We start from the raw sequence: 25,312 nt of genomic DNA on the forward strand, positions 1-25,312 counted from the left end.
ACTGATCCCGGGCTCTGACTCAGGTTCTGGCCACACACAAGTCAGCCCACGAGGATCCATCGAGCGCTCGGACCCTGGACCTAGGGCCCTGCTGGGGGGGGAGGGTGTCTCAGAGTGAGTCCTGCTTGACTCAGGGCCCAGCCCTGTTGTTACGCAGTGTGGATGCAGGTCGAGCCGCAGACCCGAGCCAGGGCTACGGAGTGTAGTGTGGACCTGTCAGCGCGGCTGTGAGACCCGGGGCCAGCAACTGGAAACCCAGGTTTACAATGTGGTGCGGACGCACCCTTAGGGGCTGGGAGTGTCGGTGGGGGGTATTGTCCGGGGGTGGGGTGGGGATGATAACAACCCAAATGCTTCCTCTAATGCTCATTGCTGGGTATGAGATTCTTTGGATTCTGCAAAGGTGAGAGAGAGAGAGAGAGAGAGAGAGATAATGTGTGTAGGACTCCATGTCTCGTTGGCAGCTGGTATCAAGCTGAGTGCCCCAGAGGTCGGTCCTGGGGCCGGTTTTGTTCAATATCTTCATTAATGATCTGGAGGGTGGCGTGGGCTGCACCCTCAGCAAGTTCACAGAAGACACTAAACTGGGAGGAGTGGTAGATACGCTGGAGGGCAGGGATAGGGTCCAGAGGGACCTAGACAAATTGGAGGATTGGGCCAAAAGAAATCTGATGAGGTTCAACAAGGACAAGTGCAGAGTCCTGCACTTAGGACGGAAGAATCCCAGGCACGGCTACAGACTAGGGACCGAGTGGCCAAGCAGCAGTTCTGCAGAAAAGGACCTGGGGGTTACAGTGGACGAGAAGCTGGATAGGAGTCAGCAGTGGGCCCTTGTTGCCAAGGAGGCTAACGGCATATTGGGCTGTATAAGTAGGGGCATTGCCAGCAGATCGAGGGACGTGATCATTCCCCTTTATTCGACATTGGTGAGGCCTCATCTGGAGTACTGTGTCCAGTTTTAGGCCCCGCACTACAAAAAGGATGTGGAAAAATTGCAAAGAGTCCAGCGGAGGGCAACAAAAATGATTAGGGGGCTGGAGCACATGACTTATGAGGAGAGGCTGAGGGAACTGGGCTGGTTTAGTCTGCAGAAGAGAAGAATGAGGAGGGATTTGATAGCTGCTTTCAACTACCTGAAGGGGGTTCCAAAGAGGATGGAGCTCGACTGTTCTCAGTGGTGGCAGATGACAGAACAAGGAGCAATGGGCTCAAGTTGCAGAGGGGGAGGTCTAGGCTGGATATTAGGAAACACTATCTCACGAGGAGGGTGGGGAAGCACTGGGATGGGTTCCCTAGGGAGGTGGTGGACTCTCCTTCCTTGGAGGTTTTTAAGGTCAGGCTTGACAAAGCCCTGGCTGGGATGATTTAGTTGGGTTTGGTCCTGCTTTGAGCAGGGGGTGGGACCAGATTCCTCCTGAGCTCCCTTCCAACCCTGAGATTCTGTGATTCCATGATAAACAGTCCCCTCTAATGGCCAGCAAAGAGACCATAGAGAACAACCCTCCCCGTCCCTAGAAGGTCCTTTCGCCATAGAGACGCCCAGTCCAGCGCTATGCTAGAGCGCCGCCTGCCCGGGCTAAAGATGTCGGCTGTGGGCGGAGGAGATGACGTGTGCCAGGCGGGGTCGCTCTAGGCGGGGAGGGTCCTGGTGTCTATGGTGCTGGCGGACCGAGGCGCTCGGCGGCCGGATCGTGCCTGGCCCCGGGGGGCGGCCGGAGCCATGAGCGTGGACAAGGCGGAGCTGTGCGGCTCCCTGCTCACCTGGGTGAGGGCGGGGCTGGGGGGGAGGGTGCTGCCCCAGGCTGTGGCAGGACCCTTGGGTGGGGGAGGGAGGGAGGGTGTTGGCCCCAGGCTGTGGGGGGACCCCCGGGTGCAGGGGGAGGGTGTTGGCCCCAGGCTGTGGCAGGACCCCTGGGTGGTGCGGGGAGGAGGGTGTTGCCCCCAGGCTGGGGGGGGACCCCTGGGTGGTGTGGGGAGGAGGGTGTTGCCCCCAGGCTGTGGCAGGACCCCTGGGTGGTGCGGGGAGGAGGGTGTTGCCCCCAGGCTGGGGGGGACCCCTGGGTGGTGCAGGGGGAGGGTGTTGCCCCCAGGCTGTGGCAGGACCCTTGGGTGGGGGAGGGAGGGTGTTGCCCCCAGGCTGTGGGGGGGTGAGGTGACTGGGCTGTGGGGGTGGGGAATAGGAGCTGGGAATGGGGGGCTGCCCATGGTTATGGCTGTGCCCTCTCCATCAGTCGGGGGCTAACCCTGGGCAGTTCCACCCCCCATCCCCCCCTTTTTGCCTGCCTACGGGGCTGTACTGGCTGGGTCCCCTCCAGCCCCCTGCTCTCTGCTATGGCCAATGGCCTCCTACGCGGCCCCCTCTTGTGCACACGTTAATAGCCCTGTTTCCCCCCCTCAATCCACCCTGCCCCTCTGAGTGTCACAGCCAAGTTCCAGTCCTGGGGGGAGCCCCCCCGTGTAGGTTGAGGGGGGAGTCTGTATGCTCACCCCCCCCCCCAATCCCTCCAGACCCAGACATCCCATCCCTCCCGTAGAGCCCTAGTGCAACCCGGGGAGCGCAGCGGGTTAGGAAGCCGCTGTTGGGGCAGATCTGGGACGGCAGGTGTCTGAGAGGGTTGTGGGGTGGGGTGAACAGGCCAACAACTGACCCCTCCCGTCCCACCCCCTTGTGGGCGGAACTCAGCACAGGGCTGCAGGAAGAAGACACCATGGTGCTGTGAGCTTCCCCCGCAGCGGTGTCCTGGCTAATACCTCTGGTGGCAAGACAAGCAGGGTGACTTGTACCAGAGAGGGATGGGGCTCAGACGACCCAGCCTGACCATGATTAAGCCGGTCCCGTGTCTCTGCCCGGCCCTGCCAGGGAGGATTATGGAGCTGGGAGCTCAAAGCTGCCCCGGTCAAGTACTGTGTTTTGGGAAAACCCGGCCAGACCTGCTCGGGGTGCTGGGAGCTCATGGCTGAGCTCCTTGTTGCAGGGGAGATCCGGCCACGGGGACTCTGCCACCTGGGGCTTGTGTGTTCTGCGCTTCTCCCCCACCTTGGAGTCACGGATCCATGGGTCAGGGCAGTACTTTTAAAGGGTCCCTTGGCGCGCCCCTGTCAGCAGGCCAGGCCCCCAAGGGGTCCCACGCTTCCTTCAGGGCGTGCCCCGGGGCCTTCCCGGCTCCGAGACGGAGCCCCTGGGCTGCAGCCCTCCTGCTTCGCCCCCTTGTCTGCCTCCTGCAGACCTGTGCCGGGTTCACACCTTCCACCTGCCAGTTCAGTCGTTTACCGGATCCTCCCCTGAGCTGGGGCGGCTCCAGCCAGACCTTTCCTGACCCACTGGTACCGTCGTGGGCAGTTACGCAGCACTAATGCCTCCGGCTCTGCCCTGAGAGCAGCCTTATAACACCCCTCCCCAGTAGCACGCCCTGCGCGAGCCAGTCACTGCCCTGCACCTCGGTCATAAAACCACTGCAGAAACATCCCGTCCATGGTTAGCTCCTCGGCGCAGGGGGGTCTGCTCCTGGCGGTGTGCTAGGAGCTGTACACATCACGCCCTGATCTCGGCCAGTCCGTAGGCCCCGCTGTAATAACCCCGTTAACTAATGACTGCACCGCAGTCGCAGGGCAGCTAATTTACCTGGGCCTGGGGGGAGTCTTGCTGTAGTGCTAGGTTGGGGAATGGGGTATGACACCCCCTAGAGGGCGGGGGACTGGCTGGCTCAGGGGGTGGGGAATGGGGGCGCTGATCCAGCCCCAGGGTGAGGGGGCCGGCTGGCTCAGGGGGTCTGGCATGGGACACGGGGGCTTCCCCCTCCGGGGCATTGATTCTGAGCTGTTGGGGGTGGTGACACGACAGAAAATCCCTCCAGCTGATCACCGCTCAGTGGCCCCTCTATGAAACGAGTTGCTGGGTCTCAGCCGGTCTCCCCCAGGCTGAGGACCCCCCAGCATGGCTGAAGTTCATGGGGGCGGGAGCTGCATAGGTCACCGTTGTGAGGCCGTGGGGGCACCAGAGACCCTGGGCTGGAGGAGTGGGGGGGGGTCCTCTGGGGATGGGCAGGGTGTGGGGGCAGGGGGGAAGGGGAGCCATTCATAGTACTCGAGCCTGCAAGGGACGGTTAGATGCCTCCTGCCTTGTTTGGAGGGTTGCGGAGGGGGGGGGAGGCTGGAAGTTAGATCCCTCCAGCACCCCCCCCCCAAAGCGGGAGGGGGCTCAGGGAAGCATCTGGAACAGGTGGCTAGAAACTGAAGCTGGGTCCCAGGCCGGAGTGGGGTCTCTCTAGGGGGCTGGGGGTAGGTTTAAGGGGGACCCTGCCGCATGCAGAGGCGCTGGCTGGAGCGAGCGTCCTGTCGCCGCCCTGAGGTGAAATCCTACTCGGCTGGGGGGGTAGCGGCTGGTTCCTTCTTGGGTTGGGGGGCAGGGGGGCGGGTGGAGGGGAGGGTTTCAGCGCCTGGGTTAATGGGGGGATGGCTGGTCCCATCCCTCGGCCCAGCGTAACTCTGGGCCTGCGGCCCCAGCAGGAACCTCCTTGCCTGTGCTGCGTGCCGGAGAGGGGGGGTCTGTGCCCCCGCGGCCGGGAAGGCCGGTTCTGGGGGGTAGGATGTGGGCGCGACCGGCCCGCGGGGAGGGTGAGCGACTAGGGTCTGGATGCGTCTCTGGGTGACACCTGAGCCTGGCTATGGGGCCTTCCCCCTCTAGGGGGTGGGGGAGTTCCTTGTGTCTCCCCGAACCGTCAGCCCCATAGACTGCTCCTGCTCTGGGGTGTTCCCTGGTGGGTGGGGCTGCGTGACAAGGTCCTGCCTTGGCTAACAGCTGGCTCTAGCAGTATGAATCCAGAGGTCCCAGGTTCAATCCTCAGTGGCGGCCGCTCGCCCGGCGTGCGGGGTTACCCCTGCTGGGTCTCGGGGTGGCTTTTCCTGTCCCCCCAAATCTCGTTCATTCCTCGCTGAGCCGCCTCCTGTTCTCCCCCCCCCCCAGCTGCAGACCTTCGGGGTCCCCTCTCCGTGCCGTACCTACCAGGATCTGACCAGCGGGGTCCCCATTGCCCAGGTCCTGCACAGGATGTAAGTACCGGCCTGCGGCCCCCAGAGACGGGCTAGAATGGGTGGCAGGGCTGACGGGGGGGCTGCCCTGGTGGGGGTGGGGGCTAGACTGCGGCTCATCCCTCTCTGACCAGACCCGGAGGCGACTGGGCTTGGATCTCTGGTGCTTTGGTCTTCTGGGGCGGGGGGGGGGGGAAGGATTTTGGAGCAAGGGGCCTCTAGGGAAGACAGTGGAGCCGACGGGAAGCCCCCACCCCCTGCCCCTTGTCCCAGCAAGATTCCAGATCCCTGCCTGCGGCCGGCCCGCCCTGGGTGTGGGAGGCCAGCAGGGAAACCAGATCCTGCCCCAAGGTGGCAGCTGCTCCAGTCGGGCCAGGAATTCCCCCCCACCCCATTCTGTGCCCCCCCCCATTCCACCCTGCCCTGTCCCCTCCTCCCTTTCAGAGACTCCTCTTGGTTCAACGAGACCTGGCTGCTGCGGATCAAAGACGACACCAGCGACAACTGGAGGCTCAAGGTAACCGGCTCCCGTAAAATGGGGAGGGGGGGAGAGTTTTAAACCATTTCTTCAGCCCCCCCCACACACCCCCAATTGCGAAGGCCCTGGCATCCTCTCAAGCAGGGCCGGGTGTGGACAGTCCCAGTCTGTTCACGTTTCCCTGGGACTGTAGGATCTGGGGGGCAGGAGGTTGCCATGGGGTGGAGGAGCTGAGGCCTCTCCCCACTCTGCAACTTTCCAGCTGGCTGGTCCCATCCTCTTTGGGGGCTTGGCCCCCCCCGGGCCGGGCGCCCGCCCTGCAGCCCCCCCCCGGGCCGGGCGCCCGCCCTGCAGCCCCCCCCCGGGCCGGGCGCCCGCCCTGCAGCCCCCCCCCGGGCCGGGCGCCCGCCCTGCAGCCCCCCCCCGGGCCGGGCGCCCGCCCTGCAGCGCCCCCCCGGGCCGGGCGGTGGGTTCTCAGCCCTGCCCCCAGGGAGATCAGCGTCAGCCCAGGTGGGGGTGGGGGGGTCCTGTCTGGGTCCGGGGCGGGCGGCAGTAAAACCCGGCAACGCTCTCTTCCAGGTGAGCAACCTGAAAAAGGTCCTGCAGAGCGTGCTGGAGTACTGCCAAGATGTGAGTGGGCCCGTCCCCGGAGAGGGAAGCGGGGTGGCGGCTATTAGGTGTCCTACGGTAGCACCTCATGGGCCCCAGCTGAGATCAGCCCCCTACCCTGCAGAGCTCATGGGCTAGAGTCCCCCAGGATGGGAGGGGAAACTGAGGCACACGGACAGCAACTTGCCCAAGGTCCGTGGCAGAGCTGGGACTAGAACCCGGGTGTCCTGATTCCTAGCCTAAGCTCTGTGCACTAGACCACGCTGCCCTTTCTGGGGGGGTGGGCGGGAGGTGGCCCCGTTCCGACGACCCCTGGATGGTGCCCTCGCTCTCCCTGCATGTCACCCCAGTCCGGTGGGTCTGTGCACCAACCCCCTCGGGCGCCAGCTCGAGCAGGTAGGGAGGAGGGGCAGGGGGTGTCTCTGGGCCCCCCCGCTGCCTCCCCAGAACCCTCCATCTCTCCCCCAGGTCTTGGGTCACCAGATCTCAGAGCGCCACCTGCCCGACGTCAACCTGATCGGGGAGTTCTCGGACACCTCGGAGCTGGGGAAGCTGCTGCAGCTGGTGCTGGGCTGTGCCATCAGCTGTGAGAAGAAGCAAGGTGTGAGCCTGGGGGGCCGGGGGGCTCGGCTCAGTGCGGGGGAGAGGCAGGTGGTTACTCCCTGCCCGGGGGTGGGGTCTCTCCATGGGCTCTGTTGCATGGGATTTTTGGAAGGTGCCATTCTGGGGTCCCCAAAAAGCGTGGCTAGTGCAGGGGAGGGGATTGAATCCCAGCTCCCCCCCCCCCCAAAAATCCATCCTCCCCTCCCTGCAGCACAGGGATCCCTCTGTGGAATGACCCTGGGGGCTGCTGCTCTGTTCCTCAGCCCCACGGCGCCTGGCACAGAGGCCTCTGATGATGGCGTCTGTGCCTTGTGGGTTGGGTGCCCATGCTGCATGGGTGGGGGGCTGGCATCGTGCCCCCGGGATGGGGGTCGGCCCCCATGCTGTGCAGGGGGAGGGGGGTTCATGCTGGAGGGAGGGGCAGGCGTTGGGGGGGCAGGCGGAAGAGGGGCAGGGACTCAGCGGCTGCCCTCCCTCCGTCCCAGAGCACATCCAGCAGATCATGACCTTGGAGGAATCCGTCCAGCACGTGGTTATGGCGGCCATTCAGGAGGTGAGCTGGGGCCGGCTGGGGGGCGGGGGGGGGCACAGTGGGCTCTCTGGGGCCGGCTGGGTTGGCGGGGGAGAGGCACAGTGGGCTCTATGGGGCCGGCTTGGGGGTGGAGGGGGTTGTTTGCCTCTCTGGGGCTGGCGTTCATGGGAATGAGACTGATGCCATTGGTGCGCCTCACTCCCGACCCGCAGCCCTCCCGGCTCTGTGCTGGCCCATCTGCTTCCTGCCAGCCGCCTCCTGAACATCCGTAACCTTTTCTCTCCCGCAGCTGATGACCAAGGACCCATTGGACACGCTGGCCTCCGAGACGTACGGCAACTTCGATAGCCAGGTACCGTGCCTCGGTTTCCCCAGCCGTAAAAGAAGGGAGAATTCTGGGGCTGTGGCCGTGACTTGCCAGGAAGGGGGGTGTGGAGCGTCTCTGGCCCCAGGGCTCCTGATCCCCCGCGGGGTGGGAAAGGTGCCGTGCTGGGATCTGTCTGTGTGATCCCCCTTCTCTGACGTCGCCCCCTCTGTCCTGCAGTCCCGGAAGTACTATTTCCTCAGCGAGGACCTGGAGGAGCCGGACGACATGCGGCAGCGCTGCCAGGAACTGGAGCAGCAGGTGGGCTCCTCACCGGCTTGGCTCGGGGCTGGGGGCAGCCAGAGTTAATCTCGCCCGGCTCGGGCCTGTGGGGGGGTGACTAGCCGGCTTCCAAAGGACCCCGGGCAGCACAGCTGTGTCTCGGCCCAGCCCACAGCTGCTCTCTTGGCTCCAGAGTGTTGAGTCTCCAGCTCAAGCCGTGGGGGCTCCGGGCGTCCCCGGTTTGATCCCTGCTGCAGCAGCTGTCGTGTGGGTCCGAGGAACCCACCCACCCCCCTGATGGTCCCGTCTGTGCTCTCTGGGTGTCTCCTCTCTGGCTGGCTTGTGGTTGCAGTGTGTCCGCTCCGGGGCTGCGTGGTGTGTGGGCCTCTGCATCGCTCCCCTCCCGAGTGGTGTAGTTCTGCTGCGGGGTATGTTTTGGGGTGGGGTGGGGCGGGTTATCAGTCTGGCGTGGTGTAAACGGGATTTAGTCAGGACCCCTGTGTTCTCTGTACGGGCTGGGCCCTGTTGTGTTTGGTGCTGTACGTGCATTGAGCAGCTGTCCCTGCTCAATCTATGTAGCTGAGCAAAGGGTGGGGGGAATGGAAGGACTGCTCTTCCTGCTTCGGAGGGGGGAAACTGAGGCAGAGAGGAAGTGACTCCAATAGGGAGGCAGTAGCAGAGCCAGGAATCGAACCCAGGCCTTCTGGTCGGGGTGGGTTTCCGCTTCGGATGCCCATGTAGCAAGAGCTCCCCCTCCTTGTGGTGCGAAGCGCAACCGCCCACTCTCCATAAACCGCCCCCTTTGCTCCCGTAAGGTGCTAACGTAGCCCCGGAGACGTGGTTCCCCTGCGGGAAGGTGAGTTCGCCGTTCGCCCCCACCCCTCTCTCTACCCGCCCTGCGATAACAGAGCTACTGACAAAGCTGTGCAGCCCGTCGCGTTCGCTTCCCCTGCATGAGCATGTGTGTCGTGGAACTGCCGAATGCCAGCTGCTCGACACGGCCCTGGCACGGCTCGCTCACCTACTCACGTTCTGACAGCGCTTCTGGGCACATCTCTGTGCTCCAGACTGTGCCCCTCTCCGCAAAGCCTGGGGGGTCGACGTCTCTATAAGCGTATTGCTGAATTATGGGGGGGCTTCCAAGGAAGGGGCCTGGAATTATCTGAGGCCTGGGAAGTGTCTCTGTGGGAAGAGCGGGCTGCTGCTCCGTGATGAGATGCGGTAAGGGCGGGGCTGTGATAAATCTACTTTAAAATGACTGGGATAGAGGAGGGAGGTGGAGAGCGTCTGGTCTCCCTTCTCCGGCAGCACCGGAGCGATGGGATGCTCAGGTTTGAACTGACGGCCTTCCAGTTTCGCGGCTCAACAGAAAGATGCTCTCTCCCGGCCGTTGGCCTGTGGAACTCTCTGCCACAGGATGGCGTTGAGGCCGAGAGCCAGTCAGAAGAGGGGCCTGGATGCGTGTGTGTCTAGCAAGGGTAGCCGGAGTTAGACCAGACAGTGCCACTGCTCCCTAGCTGTAGACGACATCCAGTGTCTGGGCTTCACCTGTGCCGGGCAGCCTGCCATGTCCTCTGCCCTGGGCGTGACCCCCTGGAGAGCTGTGACCCTGCTGTAAAAGGGCGGGAGGGCCTTGATTTTTATATCCCTGCATCCCCCCCCCTGCATCCCTTCTTTTCACAGGGGTACAGCCCACCCCGCCTTGATTCAAAGACCTAACTCGGACGCCAGGCTCAGGGGAGCTCTGACCCCCTTGGCAGAGCCGGTAACGGGGAACCTTATCCTGCCCGGGGTTCCCTCCCCAGCTCTGAGTGGTCTCGGAGGAGCCCTTTCTGGAGCCCTGTTCACGCTAGTGCACAGAGCATGGGGTGGGGGGGAGCAGCTGGCTCTGGGACCCACCGAGTCCAAAGGTTGGGGTGCTGAGGGGGGCCGAGGGGTGTCTCCTGGTCCCTGCCTGTCCCCGCTACCCAGGGGTTCTGACTCCCTCTCCCGGCCCGCAGATCTCCATGCTGGTGGAAGAGAAGAACACCCTGAGCCTGGAGAACAAGACCCTGAAGGAGCAGAAGAACCGGCTGGAGTCAGATACCGGCAGCAAGAAACTGCTGCTGCTGCAGGCTCAGATCACGCAGCTGCAGGAGGAGACCTTCAGGTGGGGGCGGGGGGGAGTGGTGTCGAGGGGCCTACGTGGGAGCCAGGACTCCTGGGTTCGGTTCCCGGCTTCGGGGGGGTGGGGGGAGTGGGGCCTAGGGGTTAGAGCTGGGAGCCAGGACTCCTGGGTTCGCTTCCCGGCTTCGGGGGGAGTGGGGCCTAGGGGTTAGAGCTGGGAGCCAGGACTCCTGGGTTTGGTTCCTTGCTCTGGGGGGGAGTGGGGCCTAGGGGTTAGAGCTGGGAGCTAGGTTTGGGGTCTCAGCTGGGGCTGCTCACCCCGTGCAGGCTGGAGAGCGGGAAGGAGGACTTCCGCACGCGCTGTGAGGAGCTGGAGAGGGAGGTGCAGGAGCTGCAGCATCGGAACGAGGAGCTGAGCAGCCTGGCCGAGGAGGCTCAGGCCCTGAAGGACGAGATGGACGTGCTGAGGTGAGAGCCCTGGGTCTGATGGGATTCCCACCCCCACACCTGCCCAGCAGGTGGGTAACCACAGCACCCTAAGACTCGGGTGGGGGGTAACCCTCATGCCCCAGGGCAAGGGTCAGGCAGGAAGTCTCCCCCGTGTGGGATTCTGATGCAATCGCACTGGTTAAGGGCATGTTGTTCTCTCCTCTTTTCCTGCTCCCTGTGTGTGCACAGGGCACTCCACATTGAGGATAAGAGTCTACTACTGGTAGCTGCTGGAGGAACCCCTCTAGCTCCGGTGGGAGCAGCTGGGTTTCTGGTGCCAGGGAGTCTTAGCTGGATTCCCCGCTCAGCAGATGGGGCTAGAGGCGCGGCTGGGCTCCGTGCCCTCGGGTTGGGTTTGCTGGCCTTGGGCCCAGCAGCTGTTCAAACCACCCACGCTCTGGGTGTCCCTAAATCTCTGGGACAGGGGACGGAGCCCCTGAGAATGGCTCTGCTCTCCGTTCCCTCTAAAGCGTCCGGCGCCGGCCGTTGTCGGGAGACAGGCTACCGGGCTGGATGGGCCGTCGGTCTGACCCAGTGTGGCCGTTCTCCCTGGAGCGGAGAGCGTGTCGGGTCCTTACAGGACTCCTGGGTTCTGGTTCAGGGGGTTACAGCAGGGGGCTCAGCGTATGCTTCCCCCGGCCCACTCCCAATGCCCCGGTGATCTGCGGCAGCCGCAGAGGGGCTAGAACTTGCCTGTGCCCTGGGGGCCGGGCTGATGGCCTCCCGCCCCCGGCAGGCACTCCTCCGACAAGGTGGGCAAGCTGGAGGCCGCGGTGGACGCCTACAAGAAGAAGCTGGAGGACCTGGGCGACCTGCGGCGGCAGGTGCGGCTCCTGGAGGAGCGGAACACGGTCTACATGCAGCGCACCTGCGAGCTGGAGGAGGAGCTGCGCAAAGCCAACGCCGTCCGCTCCCAGCTGGAGACCCACAAGAGACAGGTGGGCGGCGGGGCTGGGGCTCCCCGGGCGGAGTGGGGCGGGGCCTGGCGTCTCCAGCAGAGGTTCTCCCCTTCCCCACTGCTCTGCGGGGTGCGGGGGGGGGGGGGTTTCCCTGATCTGCTGGCGTCCCATCCTGGGGGGCACCTAGGTCTGCGCCCAGGAGCAGCGGCCGCGGCGAATCCCGTCCCTGTCGCCCCACAGGTGCGCGAGCTGCACAGCAAACACTCCGAGGAGGCCTTGAAGGCCGAGAAGTGGCAGTTTGAGTTCAGGAACCTCAAGGAGAAGTTCGAGGCGCTAGTGAAGGAGAAGGAGGTGAGGCGGGAGCTAGTGGTTAAAGGGGGAGACCGGGAGGGGTGGGGGGGGTATCTGGGAGGGGAGTGGCACATAGTGGTTAGAGCCGACTGCCCGGGCGAGGCGAGTCCCGGGTTTGGGGGCGAGGCGAGTCCCGGGTTTGGGGGCGAGGCGAGTCCCGGGTTTGGGGGCGAGGCCATCCTGCTCTCCACCTGGGTGAAGGGTTCTGCTGACCCCTGGCTGCTCCCGCCCCGCAGCGTCTGATGGAGGAGCGACACTCCCTCCGCGAGGCCAACGAGGAGCTGAGATGCGCCCAAGTGCAGCAGACGTGCCTGAGCCAAGCAGGTGGGTGCAGCTGTGTTGGAATAGGAACCGTCTGGGGCTGTCTCTCCCCTTTCTCTCTCCCCGCTGTCCCAGGGACTCGCTGTAATTCAGAGCCCTTACGAACAGGCCCAGAGCTGGAGACGCAGCTACCAGCCCCGGGCTGATCTAACCTCAGGCAATTAGCTGAGATCAGGAATAACGCCAAGGACAGTCAAGGCCTTGATTAGAACCTGCGTTTCCCCCACGTGACTCAGCTCCACACCCTAGGCCAGGAATCTGCACCGCCAACAAGCCCAGAACAGCGTGTTTGTTTTTCTTCTTGGTTTTTTTTTTTTTTTTCCTTCCTCCTCGACTACAAGCTGCTTTGTCATCCACAAACTCTCAGCAGCTTTACGCTGGGCAGCTTGTCAGCTGATGGGAGGCGAGTGGTAACCAGCAGGGCACATCCACCTCGATTCGCTCCTTAGCACGGCCTGTTCCCGCTGGGAACGTTCCAAGTCCCCTTTCGTCGGCTGGGTGTGAGGCCCTGGAGCATGGAATTCGAGCCGGCTCCTTGTTGGAAGTGTCTGTTGTGGGGCCGGTCAAATTTTCTTGGGCTTTGGCTACACTTGCATTTCAAAGCGCTGCCGCGGCAGCGCTTTGAAGCGCTAAGTGTAATCAAAGCGCCAGCGCTGGGAGAAAACTCTCCCAGCGCTGTCCGTACTCCACTTCCCTGTGGGGAATAACGGACAGCGCTGGGAGCGCGGCTCCCAGCGCTGGGGCTTTGACCACACTGGCGCTTTGTAGCGCCGCAATTTGCAGCGCTGCAGAGGGTGTGTTTTCACACCCTGCTGCAGCGCTGCAAATTTGTAAGTGTAGCCAAGCCCTTGGTCACTTTTTTTTTTTTGGTGGAGAAAGGGGAGCTTGGGTGACACACACCTGCTTTCCGGGGGAAAATTGTGTATTTCAGTCAAAAGAGGCGGATTGGCTGTGCCACCGCCATGGTGCCTTGTGGGAGTTGAAGTTTGGTTTCCTCAGGTCCTCGTTCTCCTCTATGGGCTGAGCTCCTTGGTGGAACTACATTTCCCATGATGCACCTACCTGCCCTGTCACAGAGTGTAGGGGAGTCAGGCCCTGCACCCCCGGGCTCCCTGCCGATTCACCCGGACTCTCCGCCAGCCAGTAAAGCGGAAGGTTTATTTAGACGACAGGAACACAGTCCAGGACAGGGTCTTGCAGGCACAGATAACAGGATCCCCCCCCTGTTAGGTCCATCTTGGGGCCCCATAACCCCCCTCGGGGATCAGAGCCCTCTCTCTCTGCCTCCCCTCCTTTCCCCAGCCAACTCCAGTCTGCCCAGCCCCCTCCGGCCCCTCCCCTCTCCTCCGCTTCTTTCCCGGGCCAGGAGGTCACCTGACCCCTTTGTCTCCAACACCTTTAGATGCACCTTTGCAGGGAGGGGCCGGGCCATCAGTTGCTAGGCGACAGAGTGTCAGGCATTTGCTGCATGGCCTTTTGCTGCTAGATACTTAGGATCTGTCCCCAGCCCCCAGTGCGAACAGTCCCACTTCGTCACACCTCTCCCCCCTTCGAGACCGAACTGAGCGGGGTCACTCCAGCCAGTGACCTGGGGAAGTTCGAACCCACCTACATTCCCACAGAGGCCCCAGGGTCCCCCCCCGTTCTGGGGGGAGAGTTACCCCAGGTCATTCCAGTTTCCTGCCCCCCCTGTAGGTCGGGGGGACTCGAGGGCACTTGCAGGTTGCAGGGGGGAAGCCTTATGCCGCCCGTGCCCTTTCCCCACCCCAGTACCCCTGGGGTGCACGCTGGGCTGGGGCCTTCTCCCCACGTTCTAGTCTGGGGGGCTGTGATTCGGGCTCTCTCGGTTCAGCGCCCCCCTTTTGACCCTGGCCCCCCTCTGGACAGGCTCCTCAGGGCGGGGCCCGGGTCTTACAGCCATCTTCCCCCTGTCCCGGGCCTTCCTCCCCCTCTGGCAGAAGTCACAGGAGCGGCAGTGCTGCCGGACATGGGCAAAGACCCCAGGCCAGTAAAAGCTCCGTAGCAGCCTCTGCTGGGTACCCCAGGCTCCCTGGTGCCCTGAGGGGGGAATGTCATGGGCCTGGCACAGCAGCTGGTGGCGATACTCCTGGGGTACCACCAGCTGCCTCCTGATCCCCCCTGACTTGGTGGAACTACATTTCCCATGATGCACCTACCTGCCCTCTCCGTGAGGCGAGATCAAGGTGCATCATGGGAGAACCTGGCTCAGAGAGAAGAATGAGGACCTGTAGGTATAGTTCTGTTTCCTTCTTTTCCTCCCTGGGCTGGGCTCCCCAGGCAGCTTACTTCTCCCATGATGCACCACAGTCTCACCGCACGGGGGCAGGTGGGGGACATGCCGTCCCATCAGGGAGCCTGGCCCGAATGGTAGAACAAGGCACCTGAACTACAACTCCCATGAGACACTGCAGCCGCACTTCTCAATCTGAAATATTTTGGCCAAACCCCTTGAAATCTTTAATCTGTTTTAGTTGAAACTCTCCCCACCCTGACCCCCCATTTTCTGACCAACTCTAATTCATTGGCTGTGTTGTAACTGATACAGAATCTGTGGAACTCATTGCTACAAGATATTGAATCCAAGAACTTGGGTAGTGTGGGGCAGAGTGCATGGACCCTTATAGGCTATTACACAGGCTGTATCCCATTCCTAAGCGAGCCCCCCCATGCTACCGCACATAAACTAAGTTGGCTGGGGCGGGGGGACACTAGGAAAGAGACCCTGCCTTACATAAGCAAGATATTCATAACTCTCTGCTGGGGGAGTTCCTTTCCTCCCTGGCCCCTGTTGCAGATAATTGCCAGCCACGTCCTGGGCTCAACTTTCTCCCACCGAACGGGGGCGTTGTTCCAGCTCCGTCATTGGCGTGAACGCCGTCAGAAATCTCTGCCTATGCCACGAGCCCAGAGCAGGAGGCTGCCGGTTGTGACCCCAGCCTGGGATCTCCGCGTTCCTAGTCCCGGCTGGGGGCAGAGGAGAATTTCCCCCCCCACCCCACCCCACCCCCGTGCTTGGGGCTAGTAGAGATCTGCCAAGTCAGGGCTGGTCCCTGCTCCTCCATACACCCCCGCCCCACCCACCCACACCCTTCCTCTTGCAGATGCCTTGCTGGACGGAGCCTCTTCTCCCATGGACAACCTGGCTGCTGAGATCTTGCCGACTGAACTCAAGTAGGCTCCCGCCCTGCAGCTGTCGGGCTAGAGGGGCGTGGCATGTGTTGGCACCTCTAGGCCACCGTAACCGGGGGGAGGATGGGGGGGGTTCTGTCAAGCCCTCGGTGTGTTGCATTTGCAGAATCTCGCTAGTCCCCTTTGGGGGGAGGGTCTCTGCTGCTGAGCTTCAGGCGCACGAGCTGTTCCCAGCCCTCTGTGCAGCCGGGAGTGAAGGGGTGAAATTCCTCGGGGCGGTGACTTTCTTTCCTGCCTGGCCCAGGGGCACAATCCCTGCCCGGCATGGGGGCAAGCGTGGGCTCTTAGCACGGCTGCACCTCCCGCCTTAGCGAGGGGTCGCCCAGCCTGCCCCAGGGCCGGCTGTGAGAGCCACGCACGTCCCCCACTGGCCCATCTGCTGCCCCCCCCGGTTGCTGGGGTGTCCCCAAGACTCTGTCTGGTGCTGCAGAGGCCTGTGAGTAGCCAAGGGGTGGCTTGTGGATGCCCCAATGACGAGCCACAGCCCCTGGGGGACTCCAGGTTCCAGCATGCAATGCTGCAGCTCAATCCAAGCCGGTGATTGGCTCTTGGTTTGAGACCCAGTGTTGCATGCTGGGACTTGTGGTCCCCCAGGGGCTGCCTCCCTGGGCTAGCTGTCTGGGGGGGGCCCCCAGGCCGTCTGACCTCCCCCCTCTCCCTGACCCCAGGGAGACCATCGTGCGCCTGCAGCATGAGAACAAGATGCTGTGCGTGCAGGAGTCGACGTACCGGGAGCAGCTGGCCGAGCTGCAGGGGCAGCTGGAGGAATCCAACCGCACCAAGAACCGGCTGGAGACCCAGCAGAGGTAATGGGGTGGGGGCTACTGATCTAAGGAGGCTGAGACCTCCCCCAAACTAATCTTACCTGAGAGGCCCCTGGCTGCCCCCAGCCAGCTAAAGGGGGTGGGAGCCTCAGCCCATGGAGGGTCCCAGTCGTGCCATCCACTGCCCCTTCTCAGGCAGCCTCCTCTCCCTTCTTCCTCCCTCTCCAGGTTGCACCAGCAGCAGATCTCGGAGCTGAAGGCCCAGGTGGAGGAGCTCCAGAAGGCGCTGCAGGAGCAGGGCACCAAGGCGGAGGATGTGAGTCTGGCCGAGGACGTGGCTTTCCCCGACCTCTGCCCTGCGGCCCTGAGCCACCCCCTGGGAGCAGATTCTGGCCTGGCAGTGCCAGGCCATGCACCCTCGGGCCCTGCCACAGAGCGGAGAGATTCCCTCTCCCGTGACGGATCGGTTCTTGCCCCCCTTGATCCATCCCTTTCCCGTGCCGAAGCCACGGGAGCAGCTAACGGCTCGTTCTGCCCAGCCCAGGGTGTGCGGGCCTGGCACGGGGGCTGCACCCGTCCCCGCGTGGGCGCCCGGCCCAATGTGAGAACTTGGAATAAGGTCTCCTGCGTGTCTTCCACCCTGGCTAGAGGCTGCCGAGTGCGTCTGCCGCCCGATGCGTTGGGGTTGGGGGGTGGGGGAAGGGGTGCCCTTGGGTTTGAGCGTCAGCACTGGGGGGGGGGGGGCCTGGAGATCGGTGCATGATGGGGGAAGAGGTGGCTGGAATGGGGTCCAGCCTCCCCTGGTTTCTCATTCTTGGAAGGGAACCCCGGGGCCGCCCAGAGGATTCAGGGGCCCGGGGCAAAGCGATTTCAGGGGCCCCTTCCGTTTAAAAACACTTGCAATACTGTAGAATATTATATTCTCGTGGGGGCCCCTGCGGGGCCCAGGGCCTGGGGCAAATTGCCCCACTTGCCCCCCCCCGGGCAGCCCTGGGGAACCCACTATACTCTTGGGATCCCCTGTGGGGGGGATGGGAGCCCACTTGCTGCCATCCTCCGGCCGCCTCCTCCCCAGGTGCTGCTGCCTGCGTGTGAAACCGTCAAGGCGACCTCGTGTGCCCCCCGCACCCCAACTCTGTGCTGTGCTCACGCTTTCTCCTCTCTCTCTCCCCCACCCCTCTCTGTCGCACGGGCTGATTGTCCCCCTACCCCTCCAGGCCATTGTAAGTACCAACCGGCCCCTCGTTAAAATCTACCTGGCTTCTCTGTGCTCCCTTCCTATGGCTTGGGTGAGGGGGTGGCGCGTTCGGGGGCCCGACCCACGACACCTGATCTCCGGGGTGGATGCTCAGCCCTTCCTGAGAGTGGGGAACTGGGCGGCTTATAAGGGGTCTTGAGTTGGGGGACCCCCAAAAACACTGCTAGTTGCTGTCGGAAATCTTGGCTGTTACTCGTAGCCTGTTAATGCTGCTTAATTCGCTTCCTGGCTTAGTAACCTCCCTTGGGAGATATTCGTATATTGCACCACGCTGTAGCTCAGAAGAGAAGCTGCAGAATATCCCGTGCCTCCAGCCCGTTTGGCTGCCCATCGGCCTCTGCACGGAGCCGTATTACAAGCCCTGGATTTAGACAGAGGCTGGGCAGAACTCTCTCTCCTCCCTTTTTTATTAATTTTTCCCCGTCGCGGGAAACGAGGCGAGGGGGTCGGACCCGATTGCGGCCGTTGTGATTCGCAAAGCGAAAGCTCGAGAGCACAACTTGTCCCCAGGAAATCTCCTCCAATCGCGGTCTGACAAGCTCGCAAACCACGGTTCTCGTGCTTGGCCTGTCAGTATGTCGGTGATCCTCTCTGGCGAGATTTCCTCGTTGGGGGCAGGCTGGACGGTGAATTTGACATTGACCGGCACAAAATCGACTCCTTCCAGGCCTGGCTATAAATGGAGACACTTTTCCAGCTGGAGCTAAGCCCATGATTTGAACGGCCAGGTCCCAGCTCTGTCACAGCCGCCCCCCCCGGTTACGTCTGGCTGCCAGCCGCTGCAAACGGGCGTTAAGATGCTCTTTCAACAGTTAGCAGCTAAACCCCCGGGGTTTTTTGTCTGTTTTTTTTTGCACTGGGCTCTTGATCTTCACCCTCCTCCTCTTCCTCCCTAGTCTTGCCTGCTGAAGAGGAAGCTGGAAGAGCACCTGTGAGTACCTGGGGGGCGGGGCCTTCAGGGGGTCAGGATTGTGAGCTGTCCACATGGGGTGCTGGGGTGGGTGTCCCGGGGGGGCAGGATCTAGCAGGGGGCCTGATCCTTCACTAGCAGGGGCAAGGTACCCAGGCTGCGAGGCGGATCCGGGGGGGTGGGGGGCGCTGGGCACCTGACAGCCCGTGTCTCCTCCCCGCCCCAGGGAGAAGCTGCACCAGGCCCACTCGGAGCTGCAGAAGAAGCGGGAGGACCTCGAGGACTTGGAGCCCAAAGTGGACAGCACGAGTACGGGGGCTGGGGGGGAGGGGCGGACGCATGGGGAGGGGGAGGCTCCGGTACAGACTGGGGGGGTGGAGAGGGGGATCCGGTTGGGCTGGCCCCTCGGACGCTCCCCCCCCCCCCCGGCGCCGTGGCTGCAGCGTGTCCCTCCCGGGACTGGGAGCCGGGCGCTCCGGGGGTGGCTCCGTGCCTCTGTTTCCCCACATGCGCGTGGGGGTGGAAGGATGCTCCTGTGGGCCCCCTCCTGACACCCCCCCACCCCTCCCCAGCCGCCAGGAAGATCAACGAGCTGCAGCAGTGTCTGAAGAAGAAGGACGAGGACATGAGGGCCATGGAGGAGCGTTACAAGCGCTACATGGACAAGGCCTGCACGGTGAGCCCTGGCCTGGGGCGGGGCTAGCGGGCTGGGGTGGGGCTAGTGGGCTAGCGTGGGGCGGGGCTCCGGGCTGGGGCAGGGTTAGTGGGGTGGGCTGGGGCGGGGCTGGTGGGGTGGGGTGAGGCTGGTGGGCTGGGGCAGACCCCCAGGGTGGGGCGAGGCTAGCAGGCTGGAGCAGGGCTAATGGGGCAGGGTGGGGGCCCCAGGGTGGGGTGGAGCTGTGGGGCGGGGCTAGTGGGCTGGGGTGGGGGTGGGGCTGGGGCAGCGCCATCCCTTGGGATGCTCCCGAGTGGCCCAAGCCCTGTCACCCCACAGCCGCTGGGGCCAGGCTCCCTGTACCTCCCCACAAGGCGTGGTGCTCTGGGGTGCCCCTCCGGGTAGCTCTGCAGCACTGACCACCACAGCGGGTGTCCTGCCCGGGGCGGGGGGGGCAGGGGGATGTCCCCGGTAACACCCCTGACTGTATCCCTCCATTCCAGGTCATTAAGACGCTGCACCCCAAGCAGGCGCCGTCCAAGGCACCCCCCGAGATCCAGGCCTTAAAGAACCAGCTGCAGGAGAAGGAGGTGAAGATCCATCACCTGGAGGTGAGGCCCTGCCACCAGGGTGGGGGAGTAACTAGCCTGGGGCCTTCTCCCCCCTGCCCCGGAGCCCTTGGCTGTGCCGGAGGGCGCTGCGCTGTGGGGTTAGTCGCCTTCCTTCCTGGGCCGGGGACTGGGGGAGGACAGAACTGCCTCTGCTGCCCTCACGACGCTTGTAGCTCTGTATCGCGATGAGGGCTGGAATCCAGTCTCATGCTTCAGGGGTCATCTGCAGGGGTCAGGAAGGAAACCCCCACCCCTGCCAGGCACAGCGGTGTTGTGGCAGATGGGTGGGGGGGGCGGGTGTTTCCTTCCTCTGAAGCATCAGGGTTTGGCCACAGCTGGAGACTGGTCACCAGTCAGAAGGGCCCAGAAAATCCACTGCCGAGGTGCCTGGCTGGTGGGTCTGGCTCTTCCGGGTAACCAGATCGTCCCCCCATGTTGGATTGGCAGGGAGCTTGGTGGGGTGGGGGGGGTCACCCTCTCTGCAGCACGGGGCACCTGCGGGGGTCATCTGGGTGTGTCTAATCCATTCCCTGCCACTGCAGGGGCTTGGGCGATGGTGGCCCCTGCCCGTGGCACCCCCCATTCCGGCTGCGGAGCCTGGGATACTGGGGTTTAATCCCAGTTACTGGGCTCGCTGGGCCAGCCGGGCGGATCTGATCCCAGGTGCGGACGGTCTGGGTCGTGCCAGCTGCTGGCCCAGCCCGCTGCCCCGGAAGGACCCTCTGGAGCCTGGGTGGGGCAGTGCGGGGCTCCATTGGCGAGAGAGCCCCCGGGGGGGGGCACTGCCCAGCCCACTAGCAGTGGGCTGAGCCTGCCTGGCCGGAGGGAGGGACCCAGTCCCAGGCAGGGGGATACCTGTGGCCATGGCCAAACGCCTTCAACCCGCTGCTGGATTATCCAGGCAGCCTGTGCTGGGGAATGATAGGGGAAGCCAAGGGCCCCCCCTGCCCCCATTGCAGCTTCCTCCCCTCCCAAGGTCTGAGCTTCCCCCAGGCCCGGCCCTGAGTCGAAGGCCACAGGAGGCCCCCGTGGGGGGGGAGTGCCCCATATGCCGAGCCTGAGCCCCAGGGGCCAGCCTGGCTCTGCCTCCCCCCACTAACCCCCTGCCTCCCCCCCAGACCAACTTGGAGAAGACGAGATCCCAGCGGGAGCAGGAAGAGAAGCTGATCATCAGCGCCTGGTACAACACGGTGAGTGCAGGGGGTGCGCCAGGCTGCCGGGCACGACGGGGGGGTGGGGGGGCTGGTGCCAGCTTCAGCCCGCAGCACCTTGGCTGGGCCAGACCCCCTGAGGCGAGCGCTGGCGCAGGGTCGGCGCCCAGCAACCCCTGACTCCTGAGCTCCCAGCCAGGCCTCGGTGCCGGGCAGTGCCCAGGGGCCGCCCAGTGCCCCCCTCGCTGACCGCCCCCCTCCCGTTGCAGGGCATGGCGCTCCACCAGCAAGCCACGGAGCAGCGATCGGCCACCTCCAGCAGCGCCCAGTCCTTCCTGGCCCAGCAGCGCCAGGCCACCAACGCCCGCAGGGGGCATCTGGGGCGGACCCAGCCCCTGCTGGCCAAGTACGGAGACAAGCCCCCCCAGCTGCACTGACCGGAGCCCCTCCCACTCCTATCCCCCTCCAGGGCTGCGTGGGGTGGGGGGGTCTTGGGACTGGAGCGTCTCACCCATGGCTGCCCTGTGGCACCTGCCCCCCGCGGTGCCACTGCCTCTTATGGTGGGGGGAATGCAGGCAGCAAGGGGCTAACCCTGCCTCTGCCCTCCCCCAGAGATGGGCTGCTTGGGGGGAGTGGATCTGCCCGTGATCTTGGGGGGGGGGGGGGGAGGGGCTGGAGATGGACCCTGCTGCAAGCCCCCTTGGTACTGGAATGGGGGGGAGTGAACAGGGAGGATGAGCCACGACCCTCCCTGCCCCCCCCAAGCCTCAGCCCCTAACCGCTGCCCCCACACGCACCCCCACGCTCCCTGGGCTGGTCCCTTTGAGCACTGATCCCCCCCCCCCCCGGCGCTGCCCTGTGCCTGAGGCCCTTCCCTCCCCTCTCTGAAAGACCCCCCTGAATTTTAACCCCTTCTTGGCCCCTCGGCCGGGGCACCCGGCAGTCAGTGGCCGTGGCGGCTGGAGGGGGCGCTGGCTCGTGTTCGAGGCGTCCGTGGCGAGACAGCCGAACACTTGGGTGCTGGTGCGGCTGGGGCATTGAACGCCAGCGCGGTCTCTGCCAGCACCACAGCTCCTGCGCTCAGGGCCGATCCCATCCCCTGTGGCCGTCGGGAGCTGGGCAGTTCTGCTGCTTGGTGCCACCCAGCCAGTGCCTGTGGGTGAGGGGAGATGGCTCGCAGCCTCTGGGCAGGGGTCTGCCCCCTTCATAATTCCCTGCCGGAGCCTCTGACTTGCTGTTGACCAAAATCTGACCTGATTAGCAGCTGTGCCAGCCACCCCACGCCCGGCACCTTCACGCATCAGGGCGTCCCCGCTTCCTTGTCAGTTCCTAGCTGCTGTGGCAGCAGGTGCCACCTGGTCCCAGGCTTCACCTCGGGGATCCGGGATCCCTGTTCCCCGGGTTCTGCTCCGTTCCCTGCCCTCCACCAGAACCCGCCAGCCGGGGCCTGGGCTGAGACGCTAAAGCTACCGGCAAACCTCCCCTTCAACACTAACCGCCTCGCCCGGCCGCTGGGAGCAGGGCAGGGCCCAGAGTCGGTCACTACAGCCTGTGGCAAACCCAGCCCCCCCCTTGTTCTCCGTCACGGGGGGGTTCTGTGTCCGTTCTCCGAGGCTGGGTCTAGCGGCGTCTTTTGGGGTTTAAAGTGATCTGCTGTACTCTGCCCTCTGCTCTGTGTTTGTTGATGTGGATTGAGTTTTATTTTTAAGGGGGGGGGGTCCAGATTTTGCTGAGTTCCTCCTCTTCTTCTTTCTTTCTTTTCATTTTAGAATGTGATTTTAGTCAAACGCTGCTGGGGGTTTAAGACGCAAACTGTATATTTTGTAAAACTGTGACGGGGGGAGGGGTTCTGTGGGTCTGGGTCCCGCGTCTTTTATTTTTCTACTCTAGGGTAGCCTGCAATGGTGCACGGGGCCACCTTGGCTCCTGTCCGCTATCTTGACACTACCAATAAAGATGCTAGAATCGTTCCTGCTGATCGGCCTCCTGAGACACAACAAGCTTCTGGCTGCTCTGACCCCTAGTGTCTGGGAGCAGGTCTCTATGGATTATTAGGTGTATTACGGTAGCCGCATGGATTTTTCTGGATGCTATAACTAGGTGTATTATGGTAGCACCTAAGGTTTGGAAGCCCATCTCTATAGATTATTAGGTGTATTACGGTAGTGCGGCTGCATCCCTGTCTTGGAGGAGGACCCCATTTTTCGGGGGGCTGTGTATTAGGTGTATTAAGGTAGGGCCTAGGGTCTGAGAGCAGCTCTCCACGGATTATTAGGTGTATTACGGTAGAGCCCATAACCCTATAGTGCTAGGTGCTACCGTAATCTACCTAATAACTAGTGTCTGGCGCCTAGGACCCCTAGTCACGGAGCCGGGCCCATGGTGTGTGGAGCTGGACAGGGGCAGCTGAAGCCTGTTTCCCTGCCCGGTTGGGGCTGGGCTGAGACCCCCCAAACTCATCTCTGGGGCAGGCTCTTGGCTGCTGTTAGCTCGGCCTGGCTTGGAACAGGGCATCAAGCTGAGCTCCTTCCCCTGCCCGCAGCCCGGCTGGTCGCAGGGGCAGCGGTGCTGCAGGCGGGTGGGGCTCAGCAGAGGGCACTCGGCCCCCAGTCAGTGCTGCCCCCAGTGTGGCACTGGGGGGGATGCTGTGCCCGGGGAGCATTAACCCTCCGCTCGCCTCTCCCCAGGGCGCCCTGCCCTGTGCCTCAGGCAATGCCCGCTGGGGCCCGTCTCGCCCATCCCCGCGCAGGGGCTCCAGCGGCCCTGCCCCATTCAGCTGCAGCGCCCTGGTCCCCAGGCAGCCTCGGTAGCCTTAGCCCCACTCAGCGGCTGGGGAAACAGGTGCCCAGCAGGCCCAGGGCAGAGCTGGGAATGGAGCCTCCCTCTGGCTTCATGTTTCCAGCCTGCAGAGAGAAGAGCAGCCCCCTCCCGCCCATGGGGTGGGTGCTACCCCTGGGCCTTCCCAGCTCCAGGCTGGAGGGAGCCCCCAGCGCCCTGCAGCAGCAGGCAGTGCCAGAGGGAAGCGGGTGAGCTCCCAGGGCCAAGGGGAGACAAACCCCCTCCTGGGGGGAGCTGGCACGTAGTGCCGGGGGCTGCTGGGGCCTGCCTGACTCACACACACACCCCCCGTGCTGGTGGAGGCAGCAGCTGCCATGCTCTGAGCAGAGCCCCTGGCCCGTGGCCAGCTGCCCAGTTCTCTCCCGCGATGAGAGAGGCTGGGGGCGCCGCTGGAGGCAGAGGGCGTTGCCTGGAGCAGGGCCTGTGTCCCCCTCCGCTTCTCCCCCACGCCCCTGGCTGCCCCCCCCACCATCGCAGGGACCCCCCCCCAGGCCAGGTGTTCTCTGCCCCTATTTGCTCCTTCCACCTCGTGGCATAGATTCCCCCCCCAGTTCTTCCCTGGGGCTGCTCTGGGATTGTCCCCCAGGCTCTGCCCCCTGCCCCCCCCCCCATTGCTTCTCTTTCTGGTTGGGAGCTAAATCTGAGCATGAAGGTGCCAAGCTCCTAGACCCGCGGGGGGGGGGGGGTGTCAGTGCCTCCCCTCCAGCAGGTGTGGAAATGCCAGATGCAGGACTGGCCCTAAACCGCAGGCTGGGGCTCCCCATCTCCCCCCCCCCCGACCCCGCTGGGTTTCCCCACCCATGAGGCATCTGGCTCTTGCTGCCTAGACTGGGCCCGGAAAGTTTGTGAGGTAGCAGCTGGGGCGGGTCAGAGTTGTGGCAGGATGGACCCCAGGCCCTCACAGGCTTCCTGGTAGTGAGCCCTGGGGGGGGGGGGCAGGTTTAAAACCATCCATCCATGCTGGAGGTGTCCACTGGGGGGCAGCACCCCTGGGCCTGGGTAAACAGCAGTGGCTCTGGCTTAATTCAAGCTGGTTTTTAAGCCAATTTCAACTGGAGCCAAACGAGTGGGGGTGGGGGGGTCGGTTCAGTTGAAAACCTGGTCGTGAGTTAAGGGGAGTTTTTGCCCCGGTTTGGCTGACGGGGGTGTGTGGTCAGGCTGGAGTTAAAGGCAGCGATAAACCCAGGGCTCCATTCCCTGTGGGCTGGGGGGGCCCTCGTGCCAGCTCTGTCCCGGTCTCCGCCCAGCCCCCGCAACTCCCGCTGAACTGGGGGGCTTTGAAAGCGCCCTGAGCGGCTGGGCCTCGCTTCCCCCCTCCCTCAAAGGGGGCAACACCCCCACCTCGCCGCTCTGGTCACAGCAGCTGCCCAGCCGAGCCCTGGAGCCCAGCCCCCCCCCAGATCAAACGGCAGGGGCTGCTGGCTCGGCTCCAGCTCTGCCTGGCTCTCCAGCCCCGGGCGGGGCCTGAGGCAGCCACCCCCCCTCGAGGGGGTTTTGGGTTGAGACCAGAAGGGGAAATTGGGAGCCACCAGCCCACAACCTCCACCACCTCCCTCCCAGCTCAAGCCCAAATTCTGGCTGAGGGGGCCCAGGGGCTGGGCTTAAAAACTGCCCCAATGGGCAACCCCTCAGCCCTGGTTCTGCCCCGTCTCTCCTAGGACTTGGCCTGGCCAGCGGCCGGCTCTCAGCCTCAGGCGGCGAGCTCAGTGCCCTGGGGGGCAGCAGAAATCCCCCCCCCCCCCAGGCTGGGCAGAGCCATCCCAGCAACTAGCTGTCAGCTGAGCTCAGGGCTTGGCTGGGGGCTTCAAGCCCGGGGCAGCCACGCAGGCCACAGCCAGGGCCAGGGCTTTTCCATCGGCGGCTCACAGGAGGGGGGAGTTTGCCGCTTTGAGCGCCGTGGGGATGGGGGAGG

The 25,312-nt window shown here is 63.9% G+C and overlaps 1 protein-coding gene across 3 annotated transcripts; it reads left to right on the top strand.

Annotated features, from left to right (window-relative positions):
• Window positions 1–1,608: 1,608 nt before the first annotated feature.
• Window positions 1,609–22,532, top strand: HOOK2 (hook microtubule tethering protein 2). Of its 3 annotated transcripts, XM_044995284.1 has the most exons (23): window positions 1,609–1,765; window positions 4,964–5,049; window positions 5,473–5,545; window positions 6,086–6,136; window positions 6,584–6,716; window positions 7,204–7,271; window positions 7,540–7,602; window positions 7,795–7,875; window positions 9,837–9,985; window positions 10,270–10,410; window positions 11,168–11,369; window positions 11,571–11,681; window positions 11,918–12,005; window positions 15,125–15,194; window positions 15,881–16,018; window positions 16,205–16,292; window positions 17,194–17,199; window positions 18,131–18,165; window positions 18,371–18,453; window positions 18,717–18,820; window positions 19,303–19,410; window positions 20,529–20,600; window positions 20,831–22,532. In XM_044995284.1, the coding sequence occupies exons 1-23, from the start codon at window positions 1,655–1,657 to the stop codon at window positions 20,996–20,998; spliced, it is 2,229 nt and encodes a 742-aa protein (XP_044851219.1). In that variant the 5' UTR covers window positions 1,609–1,654; the 3' UTR covers window positions 20,999–22,532. The 3 variants fall into 3 exon arrangements, with proteins under 3 accessions (XP_044851219.1, XP_044851220.1, XP_044851221.1); XM_044995285.1 differs by lacking the exon at window positions 17,194–17,199; XM_044995286.1 differs by lacking the exon at window positions 6,086–6,136.
• Window positions 22,533–25,312: the final 2,780 nt, after the last annotated feature.

This window comes from Mauremys mutica, chromosome 20 (assembly GCF_020497125.1).
Source record: "Mauremys mutica isolate MM-2020 ecotype Southern chromosome 20, ASM2049712v1, whole genome shotgun sequence".
In the NCBI taxonomy this organism is placed as follows: domain Eukaryota; kingdom Metazoa; phylum Chordata; order Testudines; family Geoemydidae; genus Mauremys; species Mauremys mutica.

Excerpts from the sequence above, each read along its gene's own strand:
- HOOK2 (XM_044995284.1), top strand. The coding sequence starts at position 1,655 with ATGGTGCTGGCGGACCGAGGCGCTCGGCGGCCGGATCGTGCCTGGCCC. Across the intron at positions 11,370-11,570 it reads TGGAGACCCACAAGAGACAG|GTGCGCGAGCTGCACAGCAA; the intron begins GTGGGCGGCGGG and ends GTCGCCCCACAG. Across the intron at positions 19,411-20,528 it reads TGAAGATCCATCACCTGGAG|ACCAACTTGGAGAAGACGAG; the intron begins GTGAGGCCCTGC and ends CCTCCCCCCCAG.